General features: G+C 31.6%; 1 protein-coding gene across 3 annotated transcripts in view; it reads left to right on the top strand.

Moving 5' to 3' along the window:
• LOC147074987 (facilitated trehalose transporter Tret1-like) overlaps positions 1 to 21,234 on the top strand; it is a 100,031-nt gene extending 78,797 nt beyond the window's left edge. For all 3 annotated transcript variants that reach the window (XM_085942859.1, XM_085942863.1, XM_085942862.1), the window contains exons 4-5: positions 15,059 to 15,246; positions 17,371 to 21,234. In XM_085942859.1, the coding sequence (XP_085798985.1) occupies positions 15,059 to 15,246; positions 17,371 to 18,405 (1,223 nt within the window). In that variant the 3' untranslated portion in view covers positions 18,406 to 21,234. The remainder of the gene's footprint in view (positions 1 to 15,058; positions 15,247 to 17,370) is intronic.
• The last annotated feature ends 1,242 nt before the right edge of the window (positions 21,235 to 22,476 follow it).

Below are 22,476 nucleotides of genomic sequence, written 5' to 3'. Positions count from 1 at the left end.
AGAGATGAAAAAATGGTGGACAAAGTCATAAATAAGAAGTGCGATTGGACGAAGCGAATGTCACATAAACTGATTAGAGTCAATTGATGTTTTCAATCCCAATTATCTCTTTGGGAAAGTATATATTACTAGCACGCTCGCAAGACGTTGGATGCAAGATGCAACTCTGATATCGGTTGCATAAGTAGATATTGTGTAATAAACCTTATTTTTACATGTATCACTATTATTATGGTAATCAGGGAACACAGAATTATCTGTTCTGTGATGGTAATATATCTCTATTAGTCTACACTCTACAACATAGAGATAGACCCCATCAAAATCTAATAATTAATAAAATAATTATGTAGTATACAAAACAAAACTAAAACAATACTGATAAACAAGACTGTAATATGTGAAGAGATCTTCACGGCGGTACATCGCCACACCCAATACGCGGATGTATTGTAGTGTAATAAATGTGAGGTGCTCTTCAAAGTTAAACTGAGAGTTACATGAGTAACCTCCCATGTCCTGTGTCCGGCGAATTTTATGATAATTATTCCCGAAAACCATTGAGTTGTAGGGATGCAGTTAATATTTTTTTTATTGTATCCGATAATATACAGTGTAACTTTACTGTAAGTTGTGTTAACATATTTTTGTTTTGACGAGAAATGGTTGTAGGTCCTACAACCATTTCGCGTCAAAACAAATGTAGGTGACTTGATCAACCTATTGGGTCCAGTACTGTGAATTTGAATTGAACAATATGTGAATTTTCCACACCCGGGATTCGAATCCGGAACCCCACGACATTATATTCGGCGGTAACTGCTCGGTTATCATGGGCGTATATATATTTATTGAATTACATTCAAATTAACAATAAATCGCACAATAAAAACACAAGGTTATTTCATAGGCAGTACTTTATTGACCATTTTTGGGCATGCTCCGTATTTATTGATTTGTATAAATTATTGCAGATGGCGGAAAAGCTTTGATACCGGATTACGTGTTCTTCTGTACAAGACAAGCATAAGCAAGCGGTAATGGTCTACGAATTTTAAAAACATGTCCGATTTTATTGAGATAATAAGAGAGAATACATGACGCAAATAACCCTTTAATTTATCAATGTATTTTGTAACTTATCACTTACTCTACACTCTGTAGAAATTGCTGAAAAATGCAGTCGTATGTCACATGCGTACAATAAATTTATCCCTGGACTAGATAGACACCGTTTCTTTATACATCCATTCCAACACACTCAACAGTGATTCTTTGAATATATTAAACGATGCTTCTAAAACGGTGATCAAACACATACATAATAAAATTATATTGTAACTACCCAGGATTATATTGGAAATAGAAACGCCGGTTGTGAAGTTCAGTTCCGATTTGGATAATATTTCTAATTAAGTAAATATATAATCATGACGTAGGCTGTGACATGCATTATATTGATTCCTTTCTGGGATTAGATTAGCCTGGAACCGACTTCGGGTAATCTTATAAGCGGTATTTATTATGTGTTAAAACTAGTTTAGGTACGAATTATAAATTAAAATCAAATGCCTGATCAATCGAATGTTAGTGAACCCAAAATTCTAGAAAGCCACACGGAGATTCAGTGATGCGATGACTGTATGTAAAAGAGGAAGCGGGAAGACGCGATGATTAGAGACGGTCGTCCGGTTTGAGTTTGGGTTTGGGTTACTCAAGATTCGGAATTAGTAATAAGGGGTTGAAGAGTATGGTTCCGGTTCCATTTCTAGCTTATTCTAATATTGTAATCATTGAAAATATGCGACATGCATATAAAGTTGTATATATGTATGATTATGGTATTCATTCCACCATAAATAAATTTTAAACATAACAGTAGACATAAACAGCAGCCGCGAAATGCTTGTGATAAAATCTGCATTCAATTTGACATTGCGGCTTAACATTATGTCAGACCTCTGCGTTGAAAATGAAGACGTTTGGAACGAAGTATATTGTGATGTCAAGGTGATGTATTTATGAGATATACATACAAAATTGAATAATGTTATAAGATGTAATGATGAAGTTGGAATTGAAGTACGAGTATACAAAGGAAAGATATTATTTTTCATTTTAAGACTACAACAGGTCTCGAATTCAAATTACGGTAGATATGTATTAGTAAGTTTAGTGAAATACTACAGTACCAGTGAAATAATCACCGGAATGAAATGGCGTGACCGAAAACTTGTACGTATGCAGTTCACCGTATCACACTTACTATTAAAAGTACTGGATTATTTGTTAGGTTAGGTTAGGTTAGGTTTTCGTTCTTAAATTCATGAATTATGCCAAAATCAGCTATGAAAATTGATTTAATGTTCATATTGAATCTAACACTACGTCTTACGTGAGCGATGTCGGCGAAGCGATGAGCGGCGCGCGCAACACAAACGTATAACCGTATAAACGTACAACCAAAAAAGACTGTTTACGAACATTTTCTCACACGGCTATACGTTTGAGTTGCGCGTGCCGCTCAACGCTTCGCCGACTTCGCCCTCGTAAAACGCCCCGTAATACAATTGGAGACCGTATAGTCAACAAGTACGGTCAACTCTTTCCGATAGAAAGATTAGTATTAGGTATGGTTATTATACAAACACCTAAACTATTCATATTTTTTATTTTTATACTTGGTACTTGACGTAATAGGTAGATAATACAGTTTTTGCCTGCTTTATTGTACTTATTGATTTATTATATAAGTTAAAATAAATTAACTGTGTTCGTTGTCGTAGTGTGTGTTTGCCGTTGGTGAGTGCGCGTATTGCATGAAGATGCTGAACAACTCAAAAATGGAATAGTACAACACTTCAATCCATTAGAATTATAATAAGACAATATTGTATTTTGAGGAGCTGTGTTGATGAAGTAGGTAACACAGATACATCTGTTTACATATTATTTTTGTGAACTGCACGCTCCTGATGCATTATTTACTCCAAGCACGCACCGCAGCTTAAAGGTTCCATGTCGGATTATATTATTTAGTTTCATTCAATACGCACGGAGAAAGTAACAAAAACCCAAATGAGCATCTCAGAACACGGAGAGACACTCCTTATATACAAATCGTGATATTATAAAACACTGTAATTAAGTATACATGGATTAGATAATTATATGGTCGTTTTAATTTCTTAGTTGTAGCGTGGTGCAATATTGCATGTGAATTGCATTTAGTTTTGTCTTATATTGTTAATTAATGCCTTATGACCAGAGCCGTTAAAAGTGTTAAAACCTCAGTTTTTTTTTTACATTCAGTTACTGTAGAAAAATCAGTAAGTACAAGTATGTTTACTAGTAGCCAGGCGGGAACAACGGCATTATTTCCATAGACGATTTCGGCAAAATTGATGAATTGTGTCACGACATTTCAAAATCAGCCAACTCCACCTTTAGGTATTTTTGACTTTTTTGTGAATTAATGAAGAACTACTGCTTTCTAACATTTCTGCATCATCAAAATGTAGAATTTATTAATTTTAAATATTCTATACTCGAAATAATATAAACTTTCACCCTTGTGACTGTGTATTTGAGAATTCAAAAAGCTGTTTTTTTCCTATTCATCTATTATGGAATTAGCTGATTTTGAAATCTAGCGACACAATTCAAGAATGATAATCCAATCTAACCTAACCTAACAAATAATCATTACTTACATATTAATATGTATACAGTATACATATTTGACTACATGCACATTGTACGTATTACATTTAGCCGTATCGAAATTCACCGTGAAACGTCGTACCGAAAAGAGAAGGCCGTATAGCATTGAGATAAAAAAAAATACGCGTTGGTCGTGAAACATTGCAGACAGTAATGTTCCAATTTTGTTAGATTCAATAATAACTTTAATTTGATATTGATTGGTATCAAATATCTGATAATAACGCTATCATTATTATCATTTATATACATATGTACAATATGAATGTATTCCTAATTAACTAACATACATACCTACATATTTTATTCACTAAACGCCCACAGGGACGCCCTACAACACGCTGGATAGACGAGCTCATAAAAGTATATGAATGTACGTAGCAGCAAAGAACTAGGAACCGAGAAGAGTAGAGAAAGCTAGGGGAGGCTTTCATCTAGCAGTGGATCGACCCCGGCTGATGGTGATAAATATGATACAAATATTTCATTATGACTTTTCCTTGTATTCTGGTGGACTTTATTACGAATTTGTAAGTGTTTTATTTGGACATAATTTGATCTAAGTGCTATACGACCATCGGGTTCCAATATAACAGTTAACGATGAACTGTGATACTGCCAACTGTATATGTACAAACTTTCGGATACTTTATTGAATTAATAATTTCATAGTGGAAAATATGTTAGAATGCTTCATTTGTTAAATTTTAGTTAGGTAGGTACTCAATAACTACAACTAAACTTTGCCGGATAATTACTATAGAACAGTTATATTTAATATATGTATGGGACAATACGTTGAAAAAGCCTGACAAGTTACCCGATAGTTGCGTCGGATCGTCCATTATTTCCGATAGCAATTTTGTTTAATTTACCTTGAATTGATATTGAAAAACATTTATATAGCTTTAGGCAATACTGTACCTATTGTATAAATTGAAACGATACATGGCTAACAGATTCAAGGAAATTTGACCCAAACGTAGAAAAGTGTATACATACTTTCATATAAATACATAAACATCGGTTTCATTAAAAGTTTGTCCCTATCGACTTAAGTTGCGAACCAGTCATTCATATTTTTTCTTCATTCAAGTTTTGACTTCCCTTTCAAATAACATGTGCGTATAATAATATAATGTAGACGCAGCGATCTTACATTACAAGTCGATTATAAAAATTTGAAAACTTTAGGCTGAAATTCATCGAAATATTAAATATAATAAAACTAACACTTAATTGAGGGGAAAGTCTTCTAAATAAGTAAAAGATAACCTATAAAATAAAAATCCATTGGTTCTAGAATAACGCCATAATATTATGCTCACAATGTACAGTATTTTGTGGATATAAATCTGGTATTTGGTCTAAGTCTGTTGAATACACGAATTGTTTTTCAATGTGTGTTTGTAGGCAAGAATATGGAACTAATATGATGAGCAAGTGGATAACATCCATTTCTCGTAAAAACAAAAATTTGTTAATACAAACCTCCGCTCTATGGAGGCAGATAAATAATCTTATTAGAATCGAACACGGTCAAAAAAAAATTGGTATAGCGTGTATTTAGGGATATGTAAATAGGAAATAAGGATTTAGATATGTAATAAATATTATTAGAGTTTGCAATCTTGAAATCCCGCTCAATTTATTGATAGGGTCGTCCCGAAATTGAAACCTTACCATAATAGCCATCTGAATTAACCTATAATAATATCTCAATATATCAGTATAAATATGAACAAACGTTTAGTTTTTCCATTATTTATGAACAAATTACATCCCTCTTCTTTGTCGTCGGGATCTCGTCACAGATGATAATATAGACCTTTATGATTTCGACATCTGGCAGTCCCCATCACGGCTTGGTTTCACCCCTCTGTTGGTGAAAAACCTATGGCACTCTTCATTTAGTTCACCTACACTACAAGAATAAACATGTGAGAGTCCCAAATCTGGAGGAGTTCACTTTTTATTCGCATTTTGTTTGGTTTGGTAATATTTTTGCTTTTCTAAATTGGTCTTAGATCCATAAAAACGTATTGAAATTATAAGGCGCACGGAAACTACTGATACTTATCTATATTATTATTGTAATGGTATCAGTTTGTTTGTATGTATTGCTTCAAAAATAATTGACTTTAATTAATTTCAGGCATGTTTAATGGCCATCGCAACATGCCAGAAATTAATGAAAATCCAATATTTCCAAATTTAGAAGATTAAACAAACCTTCTATTATTTGACAAACAATATTTGATGACAATAAATAATTAAACTGACATTGACTATCGGAACTGTGGTTGTGATTGTTCACCCGATACGCTGTCGGAGCAGCCAGCGTGGAGCCATGCAAGACTGCACGCAATAACTGGAATTCAGCCAGAATGATGGACAGGACTGGGCTGAGAATTAATAGGGCTGAGCTTTATTGCTAGCGTATAAGTTCCACTTTAATGTTTATTAAAAGAACATTGACTTTACTTTGGAAACTTAACAAAATTATTAATTTACAAACTACGAGTGTATATTATGTATTATTATATGTGTGGTATGTCTTTAAAGGTGACCCCACTTAGAGTAAGTAGTACTGTGTGGTGTGGAGAGATGTATGCAGATGCTGTGCATAACGCGTAAGGGTAACAAAACGGAATAATTGGATGTATATTGGTAGTGGAAAAAATAAGGTTACCTACCTATCCGATGACGTGATAAAGTTTGTTAAACTTCTCAAATTAAAATTTTTAGGGCACATACGGCACATATTAATATCTAATCATCGACTGGTACCCAAGTTCAGAGTACTTTCACGTTGATTGAATGATCTTTATAATGTTAATAACAGTTTACACTTTTACAGTTGGTGAGTTGTATCGGTAGATAAAGAAATGGCAGAAGCAATCATGCAGTAAATATAAAGTTATGTATATCATAATCTGAACCTTATTTTCGAATGCATAATATGCTATAGATAGATAATAGTTACGGATAATCATATTATATAAATTACTCGTAGATGCATTTTAGTCGGTTTGCTTATAATGAATGATCCGCCTACCTAACGGAAATTTACAAAGCTTACAATTTGACACAATTTATTATAACATATGAGTTTTGTAATATTCCATTTGATTTATTTTTTGCGTCCTGGGTTTCGCACTTTCGCAGTGTGTATTTGCCATATTTTGGTGAGTGCGATATGACTCAAAAATAGTACAAAACTCAAATCAATTAGAATTTAATATCAAATTCTATCAAGTACCCTCGGTCGATAGTATTATTTTTTAACAATGATATTCTTTAGCAAAGATAAACCTATAAGTAAGTAGTTTAAAAAAGTGTGAATTTGTTAAAGTATCGCATATTATTATTACATATTTTTGTGTAGTTATGTTTATTTGCCATGATTATGAACTGATTATTCCCAAAAACAGCAACAAGAATTTATTGTTTCCTAATACGCAACTAAGAACTATCGTACAACTAAAAAATAATGCATTTGTTCATCACTTAAAACAATAATGTAGAAATGTTATATTTATTTTATTCGCAGGACATACATTTTAATAAGCCAAGCATGTTGATTTTAAAGCAAATCTGGTGTAATATTATAGCGTGTCAAGAGCGTGTCATTATAGCATATCAAAATGTGTTTCCGCTGTATTCCTGATAACCGAACAGTACCGATTTTCGTCATGATGTGTATTTTTCAAGCATTTATTAAACAAATCCTAGATCTGGCGAAAAACGCTAAATTGTCAACATTGGTTTCGGTGTAGGTATTTAGAATGTTTTTCATTACAATGATGTCCATGTGACTGTGTACTTAGGGATTGCAATACCGAATGAAAATATCAATACCAGTTTTTCGGTATTTATTATTGAATACCGGTATTCGTTAAAACATAAAAAACCAATAAATATAGCTATTAAAATTTCTTTAAAACATTATTTTATAGCGAAAACCTACCTTCCTACATTTATTATGTTGCCATTATGTTGATCATAATATTGCAGAACTGCTGATTTTCACAAATAATTTCAATATATTGATAATTTTAACTAAAGCCCTCTAAAAGGGTAGTTCATTAAGTGCAAATAAGTGCGGGTGCAGAAAAAGCTCCTTCAACGCTTATACAGTCATATTAATAATTTAATTGTATTATAGAATAATTGAAAATTTGTCAAGAATGTTTTCGATTTCGAAAAAATATTAAGTACTTGTGTTAATTTATCAGGACAATTTTATAAATAGGTACTTATATTTGATGGATTTTGTTTTGTTGTCATTTCACCTTTGTTGGATTCAGTCAATATATTTTCATTTTAGTAGCACATAACTTATACACTCAATTTAATAGGCAATACAGTACAAAATAATGAAAAATAACATTAAATTCATTTTCAAAACGTAAACGATTGTGGTGTCTTAATACCGAAAATTCCGGTATTTTGGATTTTTAAAACCGGTTTTTCGGTATTGATAAACACTAGAATACCGGTATTGCAATCCCTATGTGTACTGTATATTGATGAAATCTCAAGGAGTATGGAGCTTGTAGGGAAGTACCTATGTCGCTTAAATAATATCCTTTCTTTATATTATTAGATCAGTAGGTACTAAACTTATTCCTCCTTTGTACACAATACTTATTTCTGCCTTGCCATTTAAAATTTAATTTACGACTATGCAAACGCTTAGTTGAGAAAGTCAAAGCTAAAAGTAATCGCGACCCGAGAACTACAGGGTTCTAAGTGAACAACTGCAGCAAAAAAGTTATGGGCTGTTGAAGTTTTGAAGGCTTGTATTTTTTTAATTGTGAATGTTTTCAATTATTTTTTTGATTGAATATATCAATGATGGTACTGCTATGTTGTAACTATCAATAAAACTACGTCAAAACTAGTTTTTAATGGTTAATTTTATATATCACAAATTCAGTTAGAACTTTGTCCACCTGAAACTCAAACAAATCGCCTTTACTACAAGGTTCTAACTGAAATTTGTATGGAAATCCTGGTGATTCAGGACACATAGTTTCACTTTTCATGTCAAAATTAATAAAATTCTTGAAAGTTATCTAATATAATATTTTTTTCCGGAGAAACTGTATGGAAATTGTTGGGAAAATGGGAAATTTGGAAAAACTAAAATATTTTTTTTGTAATTTTTGTTTAATACCATTTTAAAATGAAAATTATGTTGAAAATATAATTTAATAAAAATACAAAACTATTGTTGATGCAACAAGCCCAGTGTTTATTGTTCAATTTCAATTGACTTGTTGTCTTCATCTACATCAGATACATTTATTGTAATTGTGAATACAAGATTGTTGTTACTAATGGCTGAGGGAATGTTGTGTAAAAATTCTTCTATTAAATTATTCACCTCAGTTTTAGAATAATCTTCAAGCTAGCAAGAGCCATGTATTTCAGATCCATCATAACATCATAATGATATTGTATAATTAATATACTAAATCTCTATAGTGTGGGAATTCTCAAGAATTAGGGATTTTAGAATACAACATAACCATTTCTTCACCCCATCTACTGAGATTTGAAACATCTCAAATATTTATATCACTTCCAGGAAGACTTTTAAACCTAAAACATTAAATCAATGAATGAAATAGCCTTAAAATACTCTCAATATTTAGACATTATTATTAACAGAAGGTTAAAGAATAAAGTGTACAATGTTCGTTCGACATTTACATTAATAAAATAATCAATTATGTAGGTATTGAAATGAACGGTTTGTGAATATGTAATTATTGTAACATCGTTTGTAACGAAATTTTAAAAAATAACGATAATAAAATTAAATCTTACTTTCGTTTCATAATATTATAATAATTCACCCTATTAGTGAGTTCACAATTTACTGTTAATAATATCAAATATCACGAAACATTTTTTGAGGTTATGTATCTCGAAGCTATAGTAGTTTATGTAAATACTCGTGGTTTATTGTTAAATACACTGCATGAAGTCTTAATAATAAATTTAAAATACAAAACAACAAGATTTTACTCTTCATATTGTAATTTAAACCATTTTAACAACTTTAAATGTATTCACAACCACGAAATGTCAAAGCACATAGAACTTTGTAGAACGACGGATATTTTCAGATTATGATAGAACTCTGTAGTACCACAGATATTTTGAAAAGTGCACATAGAACTCGGTAGTATTGGGGTTTAATGAAAAAATATAAGAAATATTGACCTCATATTGATACAGTATGTAGATAATGTGACTTGGAAGACTGCCTCATTATTACTTTAGTTTGGCCAAAAATCGTCACTTAGAACCTTGTAGTTCTCGGGTCGCGCAATGTCTCTTTCATACATTTTATTACTGCACCGGTCAGTAACATAACGGTAATAGTTCTAAGAAAGCGAAGTAAAAGGTTCAAATCCCTACATGTGTCATATAATAATATATAATACGTGATGGCATTTTATTATACAAAGCTCGGGTTCTTAAGTTTATGGTCAATAATGTTTTACATTTTACATAAAATGGCAAAATTTTAAGTACCCACGTACCATTTACAGAACAGATTAATTTCCGAGTTCAGCATTCTAACGCCCAGCCAACAAAAACCAATATTATATTATGCGAAAATGTCAGATATTTTGTTACTTACCTATTTAAAAGTTGAATGTCATCATGACGTTATACATTATTTTATAGAGTTAATCACAGAAGACATAATTAATAGAATTCCGATAGGCTATATATTACGAGTATATACCCAGGGAACTCATAAATAATGGGAACTGAAATACATAACGGGTAAGGCGATAGCAGGTAACCGACTCGAGTAAGGAAACATCCGGGTTAAACACACGTGTCAAGAATACGGTATACGTCGAATACTGAAAACTGCTTTCGGTTTATGCATTTACGTTCATTTAATGTCGGTGTATTACACACACTATTGCACGTGCATAATACGTTCTTCATTTTCGTAGGACATTCACACATTCAAAACCCTGCATCAAGATGCGGCGTATTGAATATAGCCTATCGGTATTATATGTATTACTTATCAAATTCTGTTCTGTGTATATACCAACACAGTACACTTTGAAGCAGGGTTTTGAATGTGTGAGTGTCTACGAAAATGAACCACGCATTATAGACGTGCAATAGTGTGTATAATACACCAATATTAAATGAACGTAAATGCATAAACCGAGAGCAGTTGTCAGTATTCGGCGTATTACGTATTCTTGACACGTGTTTAAGTTTATCCCGGATTATTCCTTACTCGATATCAGTTACCTGCTTCTCCTTACCCGTTAGGTATTTCAGTTACCATTATTTCTGAGTTTCTTGGAGTTAATGGAAAATCTTAAATATAATATAAGTACTTACTCGTTAGTCCTCTACCTAATCTCAGGGGTGGATTTAATCATTCGGGGGTCCTATTCGTAGTATATACTAATTTGTCCCCAATTGATAAATAAATAATATAAAATTATTTATATTATATTATACATACTCTTTTTTTCAATTATTCGGTGGGTAGTTAAATTCATATTTATTTCGAGTGTGGAAAAATAGGTAGTTACTTACATTGAATTGTGCCGCATTATTTTTCATTAAATTTATTTAATAAAAAATTCTATCATGCGTTTGTCGGATGATCAGCCAAATGACCTTTGGGTATTTGAAAGTCGTGACTCTCAAAAGTGTTAAATCAAATTTAATCTAAACAAGAAAAGTCTTCAAATAAAAATGCATTCGAATATGAATATTATTCCAGGTGGGTAATAAACGAAATGCTCACTTTGTAAATATTATTCCGAATTCATCAGATTTAAGCTAACATTGGACCGGTAATAGTAGCAAAGGTGGGCGGATGTACGTAAAACGATTCTTCTACTACCGTATGGTCGAATTTATATGCAAATCGATATGATTTCTATTATAGATTTTCATTTTTTTTGTTTAGTCATGATGATCTTCTTCGACTTAAATCCTACGCAAAACGCACTTCAGTTAGGTACTAATAATGTTGATTTGTATACACGCCTTTGATTTAAAAAAAATATTACTTATTTATATAATTGAATTGAATCTTTTTTTATTCAACAAAGCGATACATGATTTGAGAATGTAACATTTAAAATACCTACTAGATTTTTTTTAAAACGATGCCCAGTGGAACTCGTGCCAATGTGCTTTAGAAATTGAGCCATGTGTGTCCTATCTAATAACGACGAAATTTACAAATACAGTCGATCTTGGTTATTACGAGGAAGATGGGACCGAAGGAATTTGCTCGTGAAAAGCATTACCCGTTGTTCGTTATATAACATTTGTCGCGTCACGTTCTATTTAAGCATAGAACCTTAGATTATAGAAAAATGTAGATAGAGCTATTGCAAGCGTTTGTCCCTCAAAACATGACGAACTTTTTCACGCACTTGCCTCGCCCCCTTCACGCTTCCTCCGTGACCCTTTCCTGGGTTATTTGAAAATATGTGTTACTGTGTGCGTGTCGTAGTGTTGCCAGTTGATATCGAATATTTATTCCAATATTATAATTTTACAAGCGATGTTTTTATAAATTAGATTATGGCAACACTGGCGTGTTGGCTATGCACTTGGTAAAACATTACTCACTAAAATCGGCTCATGCGGAGGGCTTGCATAGAACATAAACATCTGAAAACCATCCTAAAAATCCCCGAAACAAGCATGGAATTCATAAACTACAAAAGAAGTTGTTTATTGTAATGAAGTGCTGAGCCGCCGGCGCTGGTAGGTTCCTACTGACTTCACAAGGATTTTTTACATGTAATGTCAACCATATGCGTGGATACTTATTCAATGTTGTCGGCGAAAACACCAATTAGGTACTTAGACACTTAACTAGTGTCATAAACGTAATCCGATCCCGGCGGCATGCGGCGGCGGCGGCTAACTGTCCGGTCGCATTTTATTGCTAAGGGTCGAAAATGTTGTTTTTAAACGATCACAAAACATTAAGAGTTTTGATCGGTATACCCGAGAAGTAGCTCGTTATAAAAGTGAATGGAGAAAATCGTAAACTATGAATGTTTCCTCATTACATCCGAGATCTCGCTATTTCCGTGATCGTAATAATCAAGTTTGACTGTAAGTTGTCTTCACATTTTGGAAGCACTTCACAAATTGCGTTAATTTTTGGCAGTTGGCTTTTATATTTTAAATCAAAATGTCTTAATTATTAGACTCATCGGTAACTTGCAGGGGTACGGAGATGAGGATGTCCCTTAATACTGTAACAACCAACTCTACTGTGAATACTGGGGTGCTGAGTTTTGGTTTAGATTAATAACATACAATTCCAATTACATTTTTAAACCATGTCCGATCTTCAGAAGATCATAATATGAGCCTCCGCAAAGTGGAGATTTTTGTTTTTACGAGAAGCGGGTGTTGGCCACTAGCTCAAACTATCATGTCAATATTTTGCTTCAAATACACATTAAAAGCTAAAATATGATTTGCCAGTCCCGGGATATGAACCCCACAACGTTATAAGTCGACGCGGAAACCGTTCGGCCATTGTGGGGCCGTCGGGTATATACATTACCAGTTAATTAAAAAGTCTTCGAACGACATTAAAAATTATCTAAGTATAAAAAATATAAAATAAAATATTTTAAAGTGAATACCAAGATGGGTGAAGCTAAAACTGTTAAAAGAATGTGTCTAACTAGTAAGATAAACCAATTTTTTCAAGTGTAAGTAATTCGTATTTTTTATCAAAAAATACACAATATTATCAACTAAAAAAACTTTTAGGCGCCGATCGTTCACACAATGACTCTAGAAAAAATCCGTTTTTATTAATACAGACAATCGAAAGCTTTATATTCCGTTTTTAATAATATTATCTTTACCTAGAGATACTAGGTACCTACTTGAAATAAAATTGTTTGTTCAAGCCTGTTGAAATTTCAAATACTTTTTTTAAGATAACATTATGAACAGATAATTCGAATTATCCGTTAAATTTAATATTTTACCTACGTATTATGAATTATGGTTTGTATTTTTAAGTGATTCTACAATATTAGTGATGCAATTTTTTTTCCAGTTGTGCCAGTTTATTGTCTCTTAATTATTCACGATCTTGTGAATGATAATTTATTTCCCGAGTCTATACATATTAACCTACGAAAATTAGAACACCTCAGAAACATAGTTTATAGAAAAATGATATGTGTTTAATAACATACTTAATTATTATGGTGTATTCTTATATCCTGTATATTTGGACCCGGAGAATGAACCTTGTCGTAGCAAAGGGCTAACATCAATTTCTCGTAACAATACAATAATGTGTTAACACAACCTCGACTTTGTGGAGCCCTTATGATCTTCTTAGGATCGAACATGCTTAAAATGTATATATCATATAAGTATAAGTACATACACCATTCTTCATTAAAAATTGTTTGATTATTTAAAATTAGATAGGTATGTAGGTACACTGATACACAACAGTATCAATAAACTTTCTTTTGTCAATAAGGAAGATGTTGTCGATGTTTTGTGAGAGACACCACCGTCATGTTGTACCTAGTTGTTTAGTTTAGTTTACTTCAATAATTGCAACTATGAATCGTACAGTTTCAAAAGTTTTTAAGTCTGCTTTTAGTATGAATTGATACCAGAATACAAGTTTGAATAACATTTGAAGCTCTACAAAAGCTCTACAAGCATATTATTACATACTCAATTTAAAAAATGTGATTTGGTTTAAACATTATTGTGAAAAAAATGCAGCGATATCCAAAAACTTAAAAGCTTAAAACCGAATGTATTAACTCCACTCTAACTAATTACAATAACCACGAAATTAATAATTTACATCAGTACATTCATGTGTGAAATTTTAAAGTTGGTTTCAAATTATATTAACTCCCAATATGAAGGGCTTAAATAGGTAACCAATTTGAAGGTTTTCCAATTTTTAAATTGAAAATTTAACTTTTAAAATGTTATTAATTATTAGTGGAATTGTCAGTTTTCTCTCTTTTTATATCAAAACTATGAAAAATTGAATTACTTAACATCTTTAGAGAGTAAATAATTTACGACCCTTACACAAACAATATGTGTTAGAGCAGAATAAATTATTCGGATAAAAGCATTTTACCATTTTCACTGAAAACTTAGTCTAGACTCTAGGTAATAATTATTAGGATATATTTATATGTATGTATTATGAAATGCACACATAATATACATATTGAAAACACACTAAATATTTTAAAAACAACATCTATATTACAACTTCGATTTTCTATTTTCTCAGGTGCTCTATTCGGCGGTATATTTGGTGGTGTGGCGATGCGACAGGGTCGGAGGAAGGTTCTCCTCCTCATATCACTTCCATTCTCCATGACGTGGATGCTTACCGTCTACGCAGACTCTGTTATGATGCTGTTCGCAACGTCATTAGCGGCCGGTTTCCTCTTTGCCATCATTGGAATGGTCACACAGGTAAATAATGAAACATAATACATATCTAAAATGGTCATTAGCCATGAAGTAAAAGAGGCGTTCAATCCTTATTTGACGACTCGGTGGAATGTTGCAATAATATTTACAAAAAAGTCGTATTGGTAATAATATGAAGTTAGTGGGTGTCAGATGTAACCAGTCGATTGATCGTGAACACTACAGTCTGAGGATGCATGTGGATGTGTAACTGAAAAAGTGTGCACTCATTTTGTCAGATCGCCCATAGCATACCTCAACTATTATGGTTTGATTTAGGCAGCTTTTAATTGAATTCTTAAACTAACCAGCACCATCTGCAAATTGTATTCTTAGTTCAATGAAAACAAATAAATATGACTGATAAAGTTTAGTGTCGACTATCCATGTCGAATATTAATAACAGTATACCTTCGTCCTTCACCCCTCGCCACTGATGTATAGACACATTTTCATAATTTATTAATTTAATAATTACAACATTCGTCGCAAATGTTAACTATTGATAGGTACTGACTCAATTATGGCAATGGCGAGTACTTTGGCAATATACATAAGAATAATATGTACATATAGGTTTACGCCGTGGGAAGTAATCCGATCTATAAAAACTTAATGCTATAAGTACAATAAAGAATCAAATTTATGTATACTTATATATACGCCCACGGTGGCCGCGCGGCATAAGCGTTGGACTACAAAGCCGTGGGTCCCAGGTTCGTATCCTGGGTCTGGCTAGTACACATATTGTTTTTCAATTTGTGTGTGTCAGGGTATGGACCTAATAGGTTGAGCAAGTGGCTGACATCCATTTCTCGTAAAAAAAAGTCTGTCAATACAAACCTCCACTCTGTGGAGGCCCATATGATCCTATTAGAATCGGACATGGTCGAAAGAAAAGAATATATTGTGAGTAAAATGACCATAGCTCATTTTCGATGTAAATTAAAAAGATTCGAAGTTGTCGATGCTTTTCAATTAAATATATTAAACATTTAAGTGGTGATTTTACTTATGCGATTAAAATTTCAATTATTCCGTGCGATTATCAAAATTGAATCGATATTATTGAATGGCATCGCATAAGTATAATCACTTATATTATTGATTACACCACTGTTTCACTACACTACTATCATTGAGTCTCATGGCCTTATACAGTCTTAAAAAGAATATATTATTTATTTTTTTATACAAATAAATAAAATCACACTATAAAACTACATAATATGAACTATTAAAAAATGTTTTAAAGAACTTATTAGATTATTTTTATTGTAATGGTAAAAATAAACATAAAATACGATATATTAATAAGATTCTGCTGTTCAATGAATGCACAATTTTTATTTTTATTAAAAGTTGTAAGTGAATTTAAAATTTAAAAAATAAGATTTTTTTGATCATTCGTCGGCACTTATTGTATAATTTAAATACTTTAAAATGTCAATTATCATACAATTGCATTTAATTACATGCTTCATAATATTGTGTCGCTAGAAATCGCTGGGACCATTACATTCTTAATGAAAAAAAAATGTATATCTAGTAGGTACCCACAGCGCAGCTTGTCACCTCTCAAACCAAACATCATTGTTTTTTCCGTCTACCGATTGTGCAAGATATTATTATAATATAATACCACGTTTAGACGTGCATGTATTTACTGGTGACAGTACGTATTATCGCGGCCATAACAAAAAATGCACGTGTAAATATGTATTATCCTGCAAGTTGCAAGATCGCATGCATGAATCAAAAAAGTTCGGAAGCTTATAAATTTTCAATCGACAGTTGGGATTTGTTCGATATCTGCGCTTGCGCAGTAGAGTGATAGTGATGAACCTGCCGGAAGAAAAAACAACACCGCGCAGAGACACATTTTGAGGTTAACCGATTTTTACGACTGTCAAATAAATAGTATCATTCGCTTCTCGCTTACTCTTGAAGAATGATATTGTCGAGACAGTCAGAACTTTTACGTTATTATCGTGATAGTTTAAAATACACACTATTGGTGCAAGTAAATACATGCCAGTGTACAGGCGCTATTACATTCTCATCATTGTTATATTGAAGAACCATAAACTGTTACATTATAGTGATAAATGTTTGTTTCAATTTCAGGTATATATAAGCGAGATAGCCGTCCCTGACGTCAGAGGATGCCTCTCATCATTACTGAAGATCCTCAACCAGCTCGGCATCCTTATCAGTTTCTGCGCCGGAGCCTACCTGAACTGGCAACAACTCGCGATACTTGTAGCCTGCGCGCCGATAGCGTTATTCTTGGCCGTTATGTACTTGCCGGAGACTCCTAGCTATTTACTCCTAAAAGGAAAAGATGACGAAGCTGCCAAGTCATTACAATGGTTACGAGGTCCACACGCAGACACCAGACAAGAACTCGCAACAATAAGAACAAATATTCTAGCTAGTAAAAGACTTACAGATACAAGACAATATTTTAGTATGAGCATATTTTCTTCAAGGCTTACGGGACCTGTCTTTATTACATGCACTTTGATGATATTTCAAAGATTTTCTGGAGCTCATGCCTTCAGTTTTTACGCAGTGATGATATTCAAGAGAACATTTGGAGGAATGAACCCTCATACTGGTGCTATTCTTATGAGTGTAGTGCAAATTCTTGCCTCATGTGTTTCTGGTTTACTAATTGATAAAGTAGGAAGACTTCCATTATTAATCTTCAGTGGAGTTTTAATGTCATTGGCTCTTGCAGGATTTGGGTCTTATATTTATTACGAAGAAGTTTATAAGCATACTTTAATTGTAGCTTCTCAAAGTTTACCTGGAGATTATGACTGGATACCTTTGATGTGTGTCTTAGTTTTTACTGTAGCTTTCTCATTAGGATTAAGTCCAATATCTTGGCTACTCATCGGTGAACTTTTTCCGTTAGAATATAGGGGCCTTGGCAATTCTTTGGCTACTACTTTCAGTTATTTCTGTGCTTTTGTTAGTGTGAAAACTTTTGTTGATTTTCAACAAGCTTTAGGGCTTTATGGTGCTTTCTGGCTGTACGCTGGAATATCTATTTGTGGACTGTTCTATGTGGTTGTTTTTGTGCCTGAAACGAAAGGCAGAGAAATGGATGAGATGGATCCTAAGTATATGGAATCACTCTGTATCAACAGATGATAACTTATCATATTATATTATGTTAATTGTAAATACATTATATTTATTTTGTAGATTATATTTTATTATTTTATATAAATTGTGCTTGATATCACAATTATATAAAAAAAAACTGTTAAGTCAGTAGTCAGTATTATCTATTAACAAGCAAACATGTTTCTTAATATTAATGTTAAAATTTAAAATATTTTAGAATATCCTTTCACTAGGTAGCAATAAATTAATTTTTCACAGCTAATTGTGCTAAATTAATGATATTTATATTTTTATTTTCAATATTAAAAACAGAGATATTAATATACATTATACCAGTGGCGCAACAAAGAATTAAGAAGGATCAGATGAGTGCAGTTGTAAAGAATTTAATATTTCAAATTAAATATCTACTCAAATTTTTTTTAGTGCTCATCCAATATTCAATACTTACATATTATTTTGCTGCATTAATACATTCAGTATTCAGCGTATTATAGCTATTAATTTTACGAAACCGATCACAATCGTTATTAAATTATGTGGAATAATTTGTGCGTTTTTATTTCTAATAAGTATACTACATTAACTCATAATACTGGATAATAATATTGTGTAGTAGGTACCTATATACGTATATAATGACTCATACACGTAGCTGCAACATTAAACGTTATTTTAGAATGTATATTATGTAGTACGTATATAGTGTAAACAATAAATATGATTTAGCGTATAGAATCTTTCACACCTTCTGGTTACGCCACTGAAGAAAAAATATATTTGCTTAATTAAGTGTGTCAATATAATATCAATCCAATAAAATACAATATTATACTGGAAATGTTAAAATGTTCGATATTATTTACTTTTAACAGTATTTTATAAAATTAGATTTTATTTTCAAAAAAAAATGTAAATAATATATTATATATTATCTATATTATATTCTAGCAGGTTTGAATTGGGTGTTCGATGTTTCACGCCGTAATAAAATGTAAGTTTTATTTTTTTGTATTTGTTATTGACAAATATCAAGATACGATAAACTATTCTTCCTACAGTGGCAAAAATACTTAAACCTTATTGTTATACAACTACAATGATTGATGCCAAATTTATACTTTGTTATATTATTATTTTTATTATATTATTATATTTACTCATTACCTACTGATAAAAGTAGTTGGTATTTCACGGAAAAGCTTAATATTGTTGATAAAATTCTGATTTAGAATTGGCAAAACGATACTTACAAATGTCAAGCTTGATGTATTCGTATCAAACTAAATTATTTTATAATTCTTAAATAATACTCGTACATACCTGCGCATATTATAATATGCACACTTGTATCTTCTTATATTGACTAGACTATTTTGAAATTGATAATATTATTATGTTTGTAAACCAAAGATTTTTTTAAAGACCAGGAAGCATATTATTATATTTTATTTCTTTACTTTTCAAAAGTTAACTCTTAGTAATGTTGGTTAACTTTGACAAATCGATTGGTCTAACTTTAGCCCACATTGCTCATGATGTATGTATTATTTGATCGAAAAAATATATGTTATTTGTATAAAAAGGTTTGGGAGGAAGAAGTTCTATTCAGTAGTGAAGGGTGGAGGTAGGCTGTTAAGATCCGCCATAAATAGTACACATTAAACTTTGTTAGTCATACGTATTTATTTTTATTAAGAATACAATTTACAGATGGTGTTGGTTAGTTTTTTTTAATTTAATTAAACCATAAAAATACGTATGACTGACTACGTTTAATGTGTACTATTTATGGCGGATCTTAACAGCCTGCCTCTACCCTTCGCCACTGAGTTATATCGATGCATCAAAGCTACCCAAAGCAATAGTTGTTTTTAAAATAAAGCGATGCTTATCTAAATATTCTAAATGTACATTCTTTTCAAACAAAAATATGTTGGTGCCGTCAGATCGTTAGAACAATAATAATTATTAAAGTTGTTTGATAATGCCAAAAAAACCTTGTTCAAAACTTTAATAATATAATATATATTTAAATATTAAAATATGAACAATGAAATTTGCACAATTAAATATTTTCTATGATTCAATAAAATTTTAAGTACAATTCTTGCAAGTACTTACGTAATTTGGTAATATAATACTGATTATGAGTTTTAACAAACCCGTCAAAAATATTGTGTACTTATATATTTTCCAACGCTGTATAAAGTAGTTATACACTGTTTACACGTCCATCGATTTACTGCTGTCAGTACGTATTATTGCGGCCATAACAAGAAAATGCACGTGTAAACATGTATTATCATGCAAGTTGCAAGATTGCATGCATGAATTAAAAAAGTTCCAAAGCTTTTGAATTTTCACACGTCTGCTTAGATTTGTTCTACTGCGCAGTAGAACGATAGTGGCGAAGCTGCTTGTAAAAAAACGAACTATACCGCGCAGACTCATTTTGGGGTTAACCGATTTTCATGACCTGTCAAATAGTAGGTACATACTATAAAATGACAAAATCGCGTCTCGATTACTCTTCAAGAATGAGATTGCCAACACAGATTTCCAGATTCAGTCAGCACTTTTACGTGTAAACAGTTATTATCGCGATAGTTTAAAATACACACTATTGGTGCAAATAAATCCATGCACGTGTACAGCTACAGTATGGTTAATTTGGTGCTAATTAAAAAAAATACATTAAATAGTGGCATAATACTTATTAATCGACTGATTGGTGCTTAAATAATACTATATTATGTAAAACTAAACAGAATATATTTTATCAAATGCCAAAATATGATGTTATAAAAATATTATATTATAAAAATTATAATAAAAATATTTTCTTATTAAAATTAAGGGGGGACATGCTCGTCGAAGGTCAAAATTGAGTTTTTATTGTATTTTCAAACCATGATCCTGGACACTCCTTAAACGTTGTAGATAATCTATTTATATAATTTTGAAGCCTTATTATCTTTTATAGTTATTTTACACATTTGATGACTGCATGAAGTATTTTTGTTACATAAAATAGTATTCTTTTAAACCTCTCGCTCTAATGTTTTAGAATATAGTCATATTTCGGTACAGAACTGTGCAGTGGTGTTAAGATTTTTTACGTTTATTAATTTTTAAACGCATTTATAAAACCATTAGTATAATTTATTACGAGATAATTTTTGTAAAATATTCACGATAAAAAATTATTTTGATAATCTCTGTGATCCCAAATTTGACAAGAATTAGGCATTTTATTATTCAAAAAATCGGCAAGATTAACACATTTGAAGATGATTCTAAAGATACTTATGATAAGCTATGTCTTTGACCATTTAAGTGTGATAAAAATCTTATGAATAATGATTGCTTTATAATAATTATTGACCTAAGCATAAGGTAGTGTTTTTTTGAAATACGCCATTTCTTTTGTCATTCCCTAGTGGTTAAGCTACAACATACGGCCGTAGCCATAAAATGACAAACTATAATTAAAGTAGGGAGTAAAATTATGTTAACGCGCGTGTTTGAACATGTACCTAACTGAATTTTTTTTTATTTTTTTTTAAACGGTACATGTTCAAACACACGCGTCAATATCATTTTACTCCCTACTTCAATTATAGTTTGTCAATTTATGGCTACGGCCGTATGTTGTAGCTTAACCACTGGGGAATGACAAAAGAAATGGCGTATTTCAAAAAAACACTACCTTATTCTTAGGTCAATAATTATTATAAAGCAATCATTATTCATAAGATGTTTATCACACTTAAATGGTCAAAGACATAGCTTATAATAAATATCTTTAGAATCATCTTGAAATGTGTTAATCTTGCCGATTTTTTGAATAATAAAATGCCTAATTCTTGTCAAATTTGGGATCACAGAGATTATCAATATAATTTTTTATCGTGAATATTTTACAAAAATTATCTCGTAATAAATTATGCTAATGGTTTTATAAATGCGTTTAAAAATTAATAAATGTAAAAAATCTTAACACCACTGCACAGTTCTGTACCGAAATATGACTATATTCTAAAACATTAGAGCGAGAGGTTTAAAAGAATACTATTTTATGTAACAAAAATA

The sequence above is a fragment of the Rhyacophila brunnea genome, unplaced genomic scaffold (assembly GCF_057557595.1).
Source record: "Rhyacophila brunnea isolate RB1 unplaced genomic scaffold, BYU_Rbru_1.0 scaffold_15, whole genome shotgun sequence".
In the NCBI taxonomy this organism is placed as follows: Eukaryota; Metazoa; Arthropoda; class Insecta; order Trichoptera; family Rhyacophilidae; genus Rhyacophila; species Rhyacophila brunnea.
The sequence above is the reverse complement of the archived record's forward strand: the minus strand, read 5'-3'. Positions and strand labels throughout refer to the sequence as shown.